This window comes from Manihot esculenta, chromosome 17 (assembly GCF_001659605.2).
Source record: "Manihot esculenta cultivar AM560-2 chromosome 17, M.esculenta_v8, whole genome shotgun sequence".
In the NCBI taxonomy this organism is placed as follows: domain Eukaryota; kingdom Viridiplantae; phylum Streptophyta; class Magnoliopsida; order Malpighiales; family Euphorbiaceae; genus Manihot; species Manihot esculenta.
In genome coordinates, this window is record NC_035177.2 from 23,792,943 (window position 1) to 23,807,888 (window position 14,946).

At 39.1% G+C, this 14,946-nt stretch overlaps 1 protein-coding gene across 4 annotated transcripts; it reads left to right on the forward strand.

The window, feature by feature from the left end:
- Positions 1-2,313: 2,313 nt before the first annotated feature.
- Positions 2,314-14,869, forward strand: LOC110604359 (endonuclease MutS2). 4 transcript variants are annotated; one of them, XR_006349280.1, is made up of 6 exons: positions 2,314-2,913; positions 3,395-4,355; positions 4,463-4,987; positions 13,526-13,636; positions 13,773-13,987; positions 14,407-14,639. XR_006349280.1 is itself a non-coding variant. In XM_021742492.2 (5 exons), exons 1-5 carry the CDS (start codon positions 2,423-2,425, stop codon positions 14,701-14,703), a joined length of 2,736 nt encoding a protein of 911 aa, XP_021598184.1. In that variant the 5' UTR covers positions 2,314-2,422; the 3' UTR covers positions 14,704-14,869. The 4 variants fall into 4 exon arrangements, 3 of the variants coding, with proteins under 3 accessions (XP_021598184.1, XP_043808747.1, XP_021598185.1); XM_021742492.2 differs by having other exon boundaries at positions 13,526-13,987; positions 14,407-14,869; XM_043952812.1 differs by lacking the exon at positions 14,407-14,639 and having other exon boundaries at positions 13,753-13,916.
- The last annotated feature ends 77 nt before the right edge of the window (positions 14,870-14,946 follow it).

Consider the following 14,946-nt stretch of genomic DNA (forward strand, 5'->3'; position numbering starts at 1 on the left):
AAATGGACCCTTCAAGTGGCAACCATCAATACCTATAAATGGTCTACATCCAGCTTTAAAGCCATCTATAATTGGTTTAAAAGACAAAAACATCCTCTTAAATACTTTTGGATCATTATCTGAAAACCTATCTCCAAACTGAAATTTGACAAAAGTTCCTGGATTATGCCTTTGTAGCTCCTTCACATATTCTTCTAAAATCTTATAACTATCTCTGTAACTGCCTTCATTTTGCAATCTAGCTCTTGCTTTAGCTCTATATAAATTCCATTCACTCACCTCAACTTCCCATTCTTTCACAAGTTCATGACGCATTAAGTCATAAGACATATCACCATCTGCTGATAAGGCATCCATTAGTTTACCTGCATTCCAAAAGGCAGAAGCATCAACAAAACATTGACCAATCTCAAATTGGATCTCACCTTCACCATTATATGTAAATGGATTATTGTAAAATCCATGCAAATGATCCTTCTGGTCTGGTGCATTGTCACCATCTGATGATGATAAATCCATTGAAGCTTCTGACTCTAAGTTGCTCAATCCATCACTATCCTTAGCAATATCAATTTCATCTAACTCAACTTCTGAATCTACATGACTATCACTACTAATCTCATCTAATTCATCAATTCCAACCGTTTTTGTACAATCACTGCCATCAGAGGACTCAAATTGATATTCATTTTCACTCTCAGTCATTTCTGATTCTGTACATTTGCCCTTGCCATTCTTAGTACCTTTAGTTATTCCACTGCCACTAGCATCAGCAGACTCCAAATTGTTTCCACTACCCTTACCCCTGCCCCTAGCTAAGCCCCTTCCTCTGCCTCTTACACTAAAATTGCCTCTCCCATTACCCTTGCCCCTACCTAAGCCCCTTCCTCTGCCTTTTACACTTACACTGACTCTACCCTTACCCCTGCCCCTATTTTCATTTCTACCACTGCCCATGTTACAATTAGTGCCTCCATCCCCATCAACTAGTATTTTAGATTAAGCCGTCAAGGGTACCTCTACAAAGTCACTTGCAGGTGATTCAGATGTATTATTTTTATGAACAGTTTGATCTCCATCATTTCTTTCCTCCACAAATACAAAATCATCATAAACAGTCTCATTTATAAATTCATTTGCATCATTTTCAGAATTCCCCTCACTATCCTCAACTTCCAAAATAATCTTTTCTTTCTCCTTACTACTTTCTCATTTTTCACTATTGCACTTTTCTTTCATCTCATATTGCTTTAACCAAAAGGGCTTGAAAGGTGGAGGTTCACTTTTCATACTAGACTCTATGTCCAAAGCAAACTTCAAGGGCCCATCAGCAATCACAGATAATGCATAATATTTCTCATAGCAATTCATTTTTATCAGAGGATTATCAACATACTTTTCAAACAATTCATTCACATCATCATCCCCTTTAACATGTATTCCACAACTAGAAATAATATCCATAAAGTCATATTTAATCCTAAATGCCTTATAGCAATCTGATAATAGACTAAAGTATGAGTACATATCTGGGTTAACATTCCGCACAATGACAACCTCCTTCTCAAAGTGCAGGATCAATTCATATAATGAAGCCACCATTTTTGTCAAATAACAAAAAAAAAAACATTAATAATAAAATACAAATTGTAAAACAGGTAACCCTAATCCCTAAATCATCAAAAACCTAACCCTAATCCCTAAATCATAAAAATGCCCAACACCCTAAATCATAAAAAAAACCCAAAACCCTAATATTTACTATATTCAACCAAGTAATTCATATATATATTACCTAAGATTGATCTTTATAAAATACGCGCCACGGCTTTGCCGAATAGAGATGAGGTTCGACAGATCCAGATGGGTCAGAGAAATGGAGCTCCACCTTCTGTTTTTCGTTTGCTTTGATAAATCGAATGGGAGAACAGGTTAGAGCAAGTTAGAGAATTATATTAAAGATGAGTATTTTAGTCTTTTAACTAAGACTAACGGTGATTTAACTGAAAATCTAACAGGAGGGACCAATGGCATGATTTTTAAAAATCACAGTGACTAAATTGAAGGTTTTTTAAAATAGAGGGACGCAATGTTGTATTTCACTAAACCAGAGGGACTAAATTGCAGTTTTCCCTAATATTAATCTCCTTCCTCTTAAAAAAAAAATTAAAACGAATTTATTTCTTTTCCTTTAAAAAAAATGTTGAAATGCTTGATCTTGATTTTATTAAGATACTTCTAAAAAAAAAAAAAAGGCAGACACAGGGCATATTTCCACGTCATCATCTCCACTACCCTTATATTTTTCAGTTTTCAGTTATTAACTGAAAGGAAACGGATAAGAAACCTGAAACCCTAATGAAGCAGGAAACTGAACTCCAAATGCTAACCATAATCACTGTCCTCCTCTGAAAATCCCTCTATGGAACTCTCTAATCGTTTCATCTCCATTAAAAATTCCCCAATTCTCTTCTCCAAACCATTCAAACTCAATACTCTAAAACTCCTCTTTTCCCTTCCCAACTCGACCGAGTCACCCTCGTCTCAACTTTCTCTGTCTCGCTCTCTGCAATTCGAGACTCTGAAAGCCCTAGAATGGAGCTCTCTTTGCGAGCGTCTCTCTCCCTTTACGTCAACCTCAATGAGCCATTCAGTCACTCGGAACGCAAGCATTCCAATCGGGAAAAGCCTCCAGGAGAGCCGTGAGTTACTCAATCAGACAGCTGCGGCATTGGCCGTGATGCAAATTGAGCCGTTAGATTTTTCGGGAATTGATGATATATCAGGAATTGTGAATTCTGCGGTTTCCGGTAACTTGCTTACGGTTAGTGAGCTCTGTGCTGTGAGGCGGACGCTGAGAGCTGCAAGGACATTGTTTGAGAGGTTAAAGGACGGCGGAGATTGCTCAGAGAGGTATACAATTCTTTTTGAAAAAAAAAATGCTTGCTTGCTTGGTTTATTATTTTTATTTTTAATATTATTAATGAGTTATAAATTAGGATAACACTGGTATTTTAAATTTCATAAAGTAAAAATATGAGGACACTTTGGTGAAATGGTGAAAGTTGTTTTAGACAAATCTTGTTGAGCCTATTTTCAGAATAACAGATAGGAAATGTAACTGTTAAAGACATCTTAGGCTTTTCGAGGTCTTAATGCGATCTTATTTAATGCATAAGAAATCTCTTCTGCGTAATGTATGATTATCATGGATTCTCATGTAACAGTGAGCACTGATAGAAACCTGATTTTGAAGGTACTGTTGCAAAAGGGTGTATTGATTATCTTTCTCTCTCTTGGAAAAATTGAAGCAGAACTCGCCAGCATTGAGTTCCATTTTTCTTTAAGGAACTTGTTTCTACAGTATCTCACCTATCTTGTTTTATTTGAATAGGTATATCCACCTGCTTGAAATACTCGAGGGTTGCAATTTCCTAATGGAGTTGGAGCAGAAGATAGGATTTTGCATAGACTGTAATCTTTCAATACTCCTTGACAGAGCTAGTGAAGAATTGGAAATCATTCGGTCTGAAAGGAAGAAGAACATGGAAAATCTGGATTCTCTGTTGAAGGGAATATCAGCTCAGATTTTCCAGGCTGGAGGTGTTGACAGACCTTTGATAACTAAGCGCCGGTCTAGGTTATGTGTAGGAGTTAGGGCTTCCCACAAATATTTGATTCCTGATGGTGTGATTCTTGATGTTAGCAGCTCTGGTGTGACTTATTTTATGGAACCTGCTGATGCAGTGGAATTGAATAACTTTGAGGTTATGCTCTCAAACTCAGAGAGAGCTGAGGAAGTAGCCATTTTAAGCTTGCTTACCTCTGAAATAGCACAATCAGTGGGGGATGTAAAATATTTATTGGATAGAATTCTAGAACTTGATCTTGCTTTTGCTAGAGCTGCTTATGCTCAACAGATTAATGGAGTCCATCCGATTTTGACTTCAGAAGACTGTGAAGGTGAACCTTCCATTGGAGTAAATTGTGCATTATCAATAGATATTGAAGGTATACAACATCCATTACTTCTTGGTTCATCTCAAAGAAGTTTGTCTGAAGTCCTTCGGTCCAACTCTGAGAATTCTGCTGAATTGGATGGTGGAGATGGTGTAATTGCTGCTGAAAGACTGTCCAAAAGTGCATCTGCTTTTCCTGTGCCGATAAACATTAAAGTGGAAAGTGGAACCAGAGTAGTTGTAATTTCAGGACCTAATACTGGAGGCAAAACTGCTTCTATGAAAACTCTAGGTATAGCATGTATAATGTCAAAAGCTGGCCTATTTTTGCCTGCTAAACACACACCTAGAATTCCATGGTTTGATCTAGTTCTTGCTGATATTGGGGACCACCAGGTAATATTTCCTTATCACGTCTTTGGTTCAATTGGTTGGCCCATTTTATCCCGATTCTGTTTTTTCCTTTTTTAATTATTATTATTATTATTTTTTATATATTGAAGTCACTGGAACAAAATCTCTCAACCTTTAGTGGGCACATATCACGCATTTGTAAGATAATGGAGGTGGCCTCAAAAGCATCACTTGTCCTTATAGATGAAATTTGTAGCGGAACTGATCCTTCTGAAGGGGTAGCACTTTCAAGCAGCATTTTACAATATTTTAGAGATCATGTTAACTTAGCTGTTGTGACAACTCATTACGCCGATCTAAGTCTCCTGAAAGATAAGGATTCCCGATTTCTGAATGCAGCCATGGAATTTTCTCTTGAAACCTTACAACCTACCTATCAGATCCTTTGGGGGAGTACTGGAGATTCAAATGCACTAAGCATTGCTAAATCACTTGGCTTTGATAGTAATATGATTGAAAGTGCACAAAAGTGGGTGGAGAAGTTAATGCCTGAAAAGCAGCACCAGCGGAAAGGTTTGCTGTTCCGATCTCTAATGGAGGAAAAAAACAGATTGGAAGCTCAGGCCACTAAAGCCACATTCCTTCATTCAGATGTTATGAAGCTTTACAATGAGGTATAATTTAGAATTTCAGTGTAGCATGGCATTTGATGCATTATAATGCACTTTGCGTTGCGGGGTCTAGAGTTTTCTTTGTAACTTCATTCAGTTTTAGCTAAATTCTCAGAGATGATGGTGGAATGAAATGCTTTGCTGATGTGCATCTTTTAGCGGTCTCTTTAGAATATGGCTGTTTGCTTTGACCAGTGGCTTATACCATCATCAGTCCAGCTGTTTCATTCTGCCATAGTTTACTTGGCTGGCCGTGATGGTGAATCCTTGAATCATTACTTAGTTTGTTATTGCATATTGTTTCACATAAATTAGTAATTTCCTTGCTGGGAAGTCAAATTAGGTCCTTCTTATGGTTCTGACATTAGCTTTGTTAGCACTTGAGAAAGTGCAACTAAATGTAGGCATCTTGAGTCAATAATATCATGGTACTAATTGTTGTTATTTCTTTGTGTAGAAAGATAATATTTATTGTTGTTTATCACAATAGAGATTACAACCTATTTATACATGAGAGACGGTAACTAAACAGGAAGGAAAATCAAGCCTATAATTCTACAATCCCTAAGATTAAGCAACTGATCCATCTATCAATATTTACTTCCTATATTAACATATTTACTTTCTATAACTTATAACACTCCCCCTCAAGTTGGATCACAAATGTTAATCATGCCCAACTTGTTACATATATAATCAACTCGAGTCCCATTTAGAGCTTTAGTGAAAATATCTCCTAATTATTCTCCAGTTCGGATATATCCTGTTGATATTATCTTTTGTTGGACCTTTTCACGAACAAAATGACAATCAATCTCGATGTGTTTAGTCCTCTCGTGAAATACTGGATTGGAGGCAATGTGGATAGCTGCTTGATTATTACACCACAACTTAGCAGGCACCGAATTTGTGAACCCAACTTCTTCCAACAGTTAACGTACCCACAAGATTTCACAAATGGCTTGTGCCATAGCTCGATATTCAGATTCAGCACTAGAACGGGAGACCACATTTTGCTTCTTACTTTTCCATGAGACCAAGTTACCTCCCACAAAAACACAATACCTAGTAATTGACCTCCTATCAACTTTCGAGCCTGCCCAATCAGCATCACAAAAGCATTCAATATTTGAGTGCCCATGGTTACCATAGAATAGGCCTCGCCCTGGGGCCCCTTTAAGGTAACAAAGAATCTGTCCCAGAGCATCCCACTGGGCAACAATAGGAGAAGACATAAACTGACTTACCACACTCACTGAATATGCAATATCAGGACGAGTCACCGTCAAATAATTCAGCTTGCCAACTAATCTTCTATACCTTCCAGAATCTGCAAATGGCTCACTGTCTTCTGTGGTAAGTTGAAGGTTAGGGGTCATTGGGGCACTACAAGACTTAGCACCCAATTTTTCTGTTTCTGCCAACAAATCAAGAACATATTTTCTTTGAGACAAGAAGATGCCTTTCTTACACCGCATAACTTCGATTCCTAAGAAATATTTCAAGGAACCCAAATCCTTTTTATGAAACTGTGTTTTAAGAAATTCTTTTAGGGATGTGATGCCAGCAATGTCACTTCCTGTGATAACGATATCATCCACATATACTACAAGCAGAATTACTCCACTATCAGAATTTCTATAAAACACTGAGTGATCACACTTACTCATCTTCATTCCAAATTGTTGGACCACCTCACTAAACCTACCAAACCATGCCCGAGGACTCTGTTTCAAGCCATAAAGCGATTTTCGAAGTCTACAAACCTTACCTGACTCCCCCTGAGCAACAAAACCAGGTGGTTGCTCAATATAAACCTCCTCCTGAAGATCACCATGAAGAAATGCATTTTTAATATCCAGTTGATGCAAAGGCCAATCATGAGTAGCCGCCAAGGAAATAAACAATCGGACAGATGCGAGCTTGGCAACTGGGGAGAATGTATCAGAATAGTCAACTCCATAAGTTTGTGCATAACCTTTGGCCACTAAACGGGCCTTGAGGCGAGCAATAGATCCATCAGGATTTACTTTCACTGCAAACACCCATTTGCACCCAATAGCCCGCTTTCCTGGGGGCAAGGACATCAACTCCCAAGTACCATTAGTGTCAAGGGCCATCATTTCCTCTTCCATTGCAGCACGCCAACCAGGATGGGACAAAGCCTCAATAACAGTTTTGGGAATTGAAATAGAATCTAAAGCAGTGACAAAACAACGAGAAGAGGAGGATAATTGATCATAAGAGACACAAGATGAAATAGGATAAGTGCAAGTACGTTTACCTTTGCGAAGAGCAATGGGCAAATCCAAATCAGACAATGAAGGATCAATAGGAGCAGGATCAGTAGGAGCATGATCGGTCGACGAAGAAGCAGGTAGCGGAATGGAGTCAGAGTCCTCTAAGCGTCTGGAATACACATGAAAGATGGGAGGGCGACCTGGCACATGAGCAAAAGGTGTAGGAGTAGTCTGAGGAGACGAAGAGCGAACAGTGTATAACAAGAGGTCATCTTCCTCCTCCTGGGTGTTATAAACAGATGATGGCGGAAAAAACGGAGTGGACTCAAAGAATGTTACATCCGCAGACACAAGATACCGATTCAGATCAGGAGAAAAACAACGATACCCTTTCTGATGTCGAGAGTAGCCAAGGAAGACATATTTGAGTGATTTGGGATCCAATTTAGTAACCTGTGGACGAACATCACGAACAAAACAAGTACAACCAAAGAGACGTGGCTCAATAGGAAACAAAGATTTAGTGGGAAATAAAATGTTATAAGGGATATCACCATGAAGGACGGAGGAAGGCATGCGATTGATCAAAAAACAAGCAGTAGATACAGCATCAGCCCAAAAACATTTAGGTACCTTCATTTGGAATAAGAAGGCTCTGGCTACTTCAAGAAGATGTCGATTTTTTCTTTCAACAACTCCATTTTGTGAAGGAGTGGCAACACAAGAGGACTGATGAAGAATCCCTTTTTGTAACAAATAAGATTGAAATTCCCCAGAGAGATACTCTTTAGCATTATCACTTTGCAATATACGGATGGAAGTATTGAATTGGGTTTGGATTTCAGCATAAAATGCACAAAAAATAGAAAATAATTCTGAACGACTCTTCATTAAAAATAACCAAGTAGTACGAGAGAAATCATCACCAAAAGTAACAAAATACTTAAAGCCAGACTTAGACACAACAGGACAAGGACCCCAAACATCTGAATGGACTAACTCAAAGGGAGATGAAGCCCGTTTATTGACTCGAGACAGTGTAGGTAAACGATGATGTTTGGCAAATTGACAAGACTCACAATCTAGAATAGACAAAGAATGAAACTGTGGATATAACTTCTTCAAAACCGAGAGAGAAGGATGCCCTAAACGACAATGAACATCAAAAGGTGTTAAACGCGTGGAGCATACCAGAGATCGAGGAGATCGAGGTAGTTGCTGATCCAAGACGTAAAGACGGGACTCACTTCCTCTACCAATAATCTGCTTCGTCGAAAGATCCTGAAAAACACAGTGATCAGGAAAGAATGAGACACAACAATTCAATGCACGAGTGAGTTTACTCACGGAAAGCAAATTAAATGCGAACTTAGGAAGACATAACACAGAGGATACAGAAAGAGAAGGGGTTAAGTTGACATGACCAGAACCCATGACAGACGATTTAGTGCCATCAGCAAGAGTAACATAAGAAGGTGATGTATGAGACTCAAGATTGGACAAAAGAGTAGAATTACCTGACATATGATCGGTAGCACCAGAATCAATAATCCATTTGGAGGATGAAGACACAAGACATGCAGTAGAGTTACCTGACTCGGCAATTGCAGTGATAGAGGAGGAATTAGAAGATTTTATAGATGCCTGGTATTGGATGAATTGTGCATACTCATCTGCAAATATCAAAATTCCCTGATCGGAAGATCCATTCAATTTGTGTTCCGTGATTTTAGTCATCATAGGAATCACATCAGTTACGGTGGTGGTTTTAACTCCAGCCATAAGGACAACCAACCCAAAAACGATAGCAACAAAAGAAACACAGAATCAGAAAACAGTACCCGGTGTGAACAGTACCGATGAACAGTACCACGTGAACAGTGCCGATGAACAGTACCACGTGAACAGTGCCGATGAACAGTACCAAATAAAACACCTCCACCCAACACCCGAACGGCAAACAAACCTCAAATCTGACAAGGAGTCAGTGTGGTGACTCCAGCGATGGTGAGATCCAAATGTTACCCTTTATGGATAACCCAAATGAACGGAGCCCTAAGTCTAAAAAAAAAAAAAAATTTAAACTTTGCGAGAGAGAAAAGAGAAAAAAAAAATCTCTATGAGAAAGGCTCTGATACCATGTAGAAAGATAATATTTATTGTTGTTTATCACAATAGAGATTACAACCTATTTATACATGAGAGACGGTAACTAAACAGGAAGGAAAATCAAGCCTATAATTCTACAATCCCTAAGATTAAGCAACTGATCCATCTATCAATATTTACTTCCTATATTAACATATTTACTTTCTATAACTTATAACACTCCCCCTCAAGTTGGATCACAAATGTTAATCATGCCCAACTTGTTACATATATAATCAACTCGAGTCCCATTTAGAGCTTTAGTGAAAATATCTCCTAATTATTCTCCAGTTCGGATATATCCTGTTGATATTATCTTTTGTTGGACCTTTTCACGAACAAAATGACAATCAATCTCGATGTGTTTAGTCCTCTCGTGAAATACTGGATTGGAGGCAATGTGGATAGCTGCTTGATTATTACACCACAACTTAGCAGGCACCGAATTTGTGAACCCAACTTCTTCCAACAGTTAACGTACCCACAAGATTTCACAAATGGCTTGTGCCATAGCTCGATATTCAGATTCAGCACTAGAACGGGAGACCACATTTTGCTTCTTACTTTTCCATGAGACCAAGTTACCTCCCACAAAAACACAATACCTAGTAATTGACCTCCTATCAACTTTCGAGCCTGCCCAATCAGCATCACAAAAGCATTCAATATTTGAGTGCCCATGGTTACCATAGAATAGGCCTCGCCCTGGGGCCCCTTTAAGGTAACAAAGAATCTGTCCCAGAGCATCCCACTGGGCAACAATAGGAGAAGACATAAACTGACTTACCACACTCACTGAATATGCAATATCAGGACGAGTCACCGTCAAATAATTCAGCTTGCCAACTAATCTTCTATACCTTCCAGAATCTGCAAATGGCTCACTGTCTTCTGTGGTAAGTTGAAGGTTAGGGGTCATTGGGGCACTACAAGACTTAGCACCCAATTTTTCTGTTTCTGCCAACAAATCAAGAACATATTTTCTTTGAGACAAGAAGATGCCTTTCTTACACCGCATAACTTCGATTCCTAAGAAATATTTCAAGGAACCCAAATCCTTTTTATGAAACTGTGTTTTAAGAAATTCTTTTAGGGATGTGATGCCAGCAATGTCACTTCCTGTGATAACGATATCATCCACATATACTACAAGCAGAATTACTCCACTATCAGAATTTCTATAAAACACTGAGTGATCACACTTACTCATCTTCATTCCAAATTGTTGGACCACCTCACTAAACCTACCAAACCATGCCCGAGGACTCTGTTTCAAGCCATAAAGCGATTTTCGAAGTCTACAAACCTTACCTGACTCCCCCTGAGCAACAAAACCAGGTGGTTGCTCAATATAAACCTCCTCCTGAAGATCACCATGAAGAAATGCATTTTTAATATCCAGTTGATGCAAAGGCCAATCATGAGTAGCCGCCAAGGAAATAAACAATCGGACAGATGCGAGCTTGGCAACTGGGGAGAATGTATCAGAATAGTCAACTCCATAAGTTTGTGCATAACCTTTGGCCACTAAACGGGCCTTGAGGCGAGCAATAGATCCATCAGGATTTACTTTCACTGCAAACACCCATTTGCACCCAATAGCCCGCTTTCCTGGGGGCAAGGACATCAACTCCCAAGTACCATTAGTGTCAAGGGCCATCATTTCCTCTTCCATTGCAGCACGCCAACCAGGATGGGACAAAGCCTCAATAACAGTTTTGGGAATTGAAATAGAATCTAAAGCAGTGACAAAACAACGAGAAGAGGAGGATAATTGATCATAAGAGACACAAGATGAAATAGGATAAGTGCAAGTACGTTTACCTTTGCGAAGAGCAATGGGCAAATCCAAATCAGACAATGAAGGATCAATAGGAGCAGGATCAGTAGGAGCATGATCGGTCGACGAAGAAGCAGGTAGCGGAATGGAGTCAGAGTCCTCTAAGCGTCTGGAATACACATGAAAGATGGGAGGGCGACCTGGCACATGAGCAAAAGGTGTAGGAGTAGTCTGAGGAGACGAAGAGCGAACAGTGTATAACAAGAGGTCATCTTCCTCCTCCTGGGTGTTATAAACAGATGATGGCGGAAAAAACGGAGTGGACTCAAAGAATGTTACATCCGCAGACACAAGATACCGATTCAGATCAGGAGAAAAACAACGATACCCTTTCTGATGTCGAGAGTAGCCAAGGAAGACATATTTGAGTGATTTGGGATCCAATTTAGTAACCTGTGGACGAACATCACGAACAAAACAAGTACAACCAAAGAGACGTGGCTCAATAGGAAACAAAGATTTAGTGGGAAATAAAATGTTATAAGGGATATCACCATGAAGGACGGAGGAAGGCATGCGATTGATCAAAAAACAAGCAGTAGATACAGCATCAGCCCAAAAACATTTAGGTACCTTCATTTGGAATAAGAAGGCTCTGGCTACTTCAAGAAGATGTCGATTTTTTCTTTCAACAACTCCATTTTGTGAAGGAGTGGCAACACAAGAGGACTGATGAAGAATCCCTTTTTGTAACAAATAAGATTGAAATTCCCCAGAGAGATACTCTTTAGCATTATCACTTTGCAATATACGGATGGAAGTATTGAATTGGGTTTGGATTTCAGCATAAAATGCACAAAAAATAGAAAATAATTCTGAACGACTCTTCATTAAAAATAACCAAGTAGTACGAGAGAAATCATCACCAAAAGTAACAAAATACTTAAAGCCAGACTTAGACACAACAGGACAAGGACCCCAAACATCTGAATGGACTAACTCAAAGGGAGATGAAGCCCGTTTATTGACTCGAGACAGTGTAGGTAAACGATGATGTTTGGCAAATTGACAAGACTCACAATCTAGAATAGACAAAGAATGAAACTGTGGATATAACTTCTTCAAAACCGAGAGAGAAGGATGCCCTAAACGACAATGAACATCAAAAGGTGTTAAACGCGTGGAGCATACCAGAGATCGAGGAGATCGAGGTAGTTGCTGATCCAAGACGTAAAGACGGGACTCACTTCCTCTACCAATAATCTGCTTCGTCGAAAGATCCTGAAAAACACAGTGATCAGGAAAGAATGAGACACAACAATTCAATGCACGAGTGAGTTTACTCACGGAAAGCAAATTAAATGCGAACTTAGGAAGACATAACACAGAGGATACAGAAAGAGAAGGGGTTAAGTTGACATGACCAGAACCCATGACAGACGATTTAGTGCCATCAGCAAGAGTAACATAAGAAGGTGATGTATGAGACTCAAGATTGGACAAAAGAGTAGAATTACCTGACATATGATCGGTAGCACCAGAATCAATAATCCATTTGGAGGATGAAGACACAAGACATGCAGTAGAGTTACCTGACTCGGCAATTGCAGTGATAGAGGAGGAATTAGAAGATTTTATAGATGCCTGGTATTGGATGAATTGTGCATACTCATCTGCAAATATCAAAATTCCCTGATCGGAAGATCCATTCAATTTGTGTTCCGTGATTTTAGTCATCATAGGAATCACATCAGTTACGGTGGTGGTTTTAACTCCAGCCATAAGGACAACCAACCCAAAAACGATAGCAACAAAAGAAACACAGAATCAGAAAACAGTACCCGGTGTGAACAGTACCGATGAACAGTACCACGTGAACAGTGCCGATGAACAGTACCACGTGAACAGTGCCGATGAACAGTACCAAATAAAACACCTCCACCCAACACCCGAACGGCAAACAAACCTCAAATCTGACAAGGAGTCAGTGTGGTGACTCCAGCGATGGTGAGATCCAAATGTTACCCTTTATGGATAACCCAAATGAACGGAGCCCTAAGTCTAAAAAAAAAAAAAAATTTAAACTTTGCGAGAGAGAAAAGAGAAAAAAAAATCTCTATGAGAAAGGCTCTGATACCATGTAGAAAGATAATATTTATTGTTGTTTATCACAATAGAGATTACAACCTATTTATACATGAGAGACGGTAACTAAACAGGAAGGAAAATCAAGCCTATAATTCTACAATCCCTAAGATTAAGCAACTGATCCATCTATCAATATTTACTTCCTATATTAACATATTTACTTTCTATAACTTATAACACTTTGGTTTCTTTTTCTGTGTTTTCTCCCGGATTTGAATAATCAAGATTCGGCATGAGGCAGAAGATCTTGATGGGCGTGTGATAGCACTCATGAAAAAAGAAACCCAACAAGTCCAACAGGAGGTAAAGGCCACAAAATCTCAGATAGAAATTGTGGTACGTGACTTTGAAAATCTCCTTAGAAAAGCTAGTCCGGATCAGTTTAATTCTTTAATTAGGAAGTCAGAATCAGCAATTGCATCCATTGTTGAAGCACAGTGTCCTTCTGACAGTCTCCTTGTCAATCAAGTAGATGTTAGTTCACACACTCCACAATTTGGAGAGCAAGTCCATGTGAAGGGACTGGGAGATAAAGTAGCCACCGTAGTTGAAGCACCAGGAAATGATGACACAATCTTAGTCCAATATGGTAAAATCAGAGTTCGTGTGAAGAAAAGTGATATTAGACCCATTCAAGGTAACAAAAGGAGTGCTGCAACAAATTTGGTCCCAGGATTAAAGAGACAGGTAATTTGCTGTATATTGCTCTGGAAAAGTTAACTTTTTTGATGTATGACTGACATTCCTCTCTATCTTGTTTGCATTTACTTGGGCTGATTCCTAAGAAGCTAGAGATACTTCCCTGTTTAGTGAAATCTTGCTTTATAAGATTCATGAGTGTGTTTATTATTATTTGCAGTATTCTTGAGTTTCATATGAGCATATAATACCAACTTCTTTTACGAGGCTACACTTCTCTAGTGTATCCTATGCAAAAGCATGTGGATTTAGTAGACTTGAGCCGCACATTCTTTAGTTTACATGCTCAACTGACTTAACATGTCTCCCTCACGACAAAACATGTTTTGGCCAGTGATTGGCATCTATTTCCCTTGACGGTGAAGTCCATATTAGCTGAATCTTCTCATCCTGTCAATATTTTGCAGGGTCAGCAGATTCATTCTGAGTTCAACCAGAATGAGGAGGTATCCTATGGCCCTAAGGTACAAACATCAAAGAACACTGTGGATCTACGTGGTATGCGAGTGGAAGAAGCTGCTCTCCACCTCGATATGGCATTATCTGCAAGAGAGCCACGTTCAGTTATCTTTGTTGTACATGGGATGGGCACCGGGGCCTTGAAGCAGCGTGCACTTGAGATATTAGGAAAGCATCCACGCGTGGCCAATTATGAACCTGAAAGTGCAATGAATTTTGGTTGTACAGTTGCTTATATAAATTAAATTACATTTTCTGATTAATCGAGATTGTTTCCTTAAAGAAGTACCTGCTTAAACATTTTATTACTTTTTTGCCATCATCCAGTTCTGAAGCTTAATCCACGAATGTATACATGATTGAACAGCCCTTAATCAGTTCGTCTATAATTACTTCATTTTTTTTTTCCAAGTATAGATGCAGTGCGAACATTCCTCAGAAACGGCTAGCAGCAGCGGTTCCCTGCGTCTGACTGTCACCATGTAAGT

What these genes read in the sequence shown, in the direction of transcription:
- LOC110604359 (XM_021742492.2), top strand. Translation starts at nt 2,423, where the DNA reads ATGGAACTCTCTAATCGTTTCATCTCCATTAAAAATTCCCCAATTCTC. An exon ending in GGCGGAGATTGCTCAGAGAG is followed by an intron (nt 2,914 to 3,394) that starts GTATACAATTCT and finishes TTATTTGAATAG; the next exon opens with GTATATCCACCTGCTTGAAA. An exon ending in TTATGAAGCTTTACAATGAG is followed by an intron (nt 4,988 to 13,525) that starts GTATAATTTAGA and finishes TGAATAATCAAG; the next exon opens with ATTCGGCATGAGGCAGAAGA.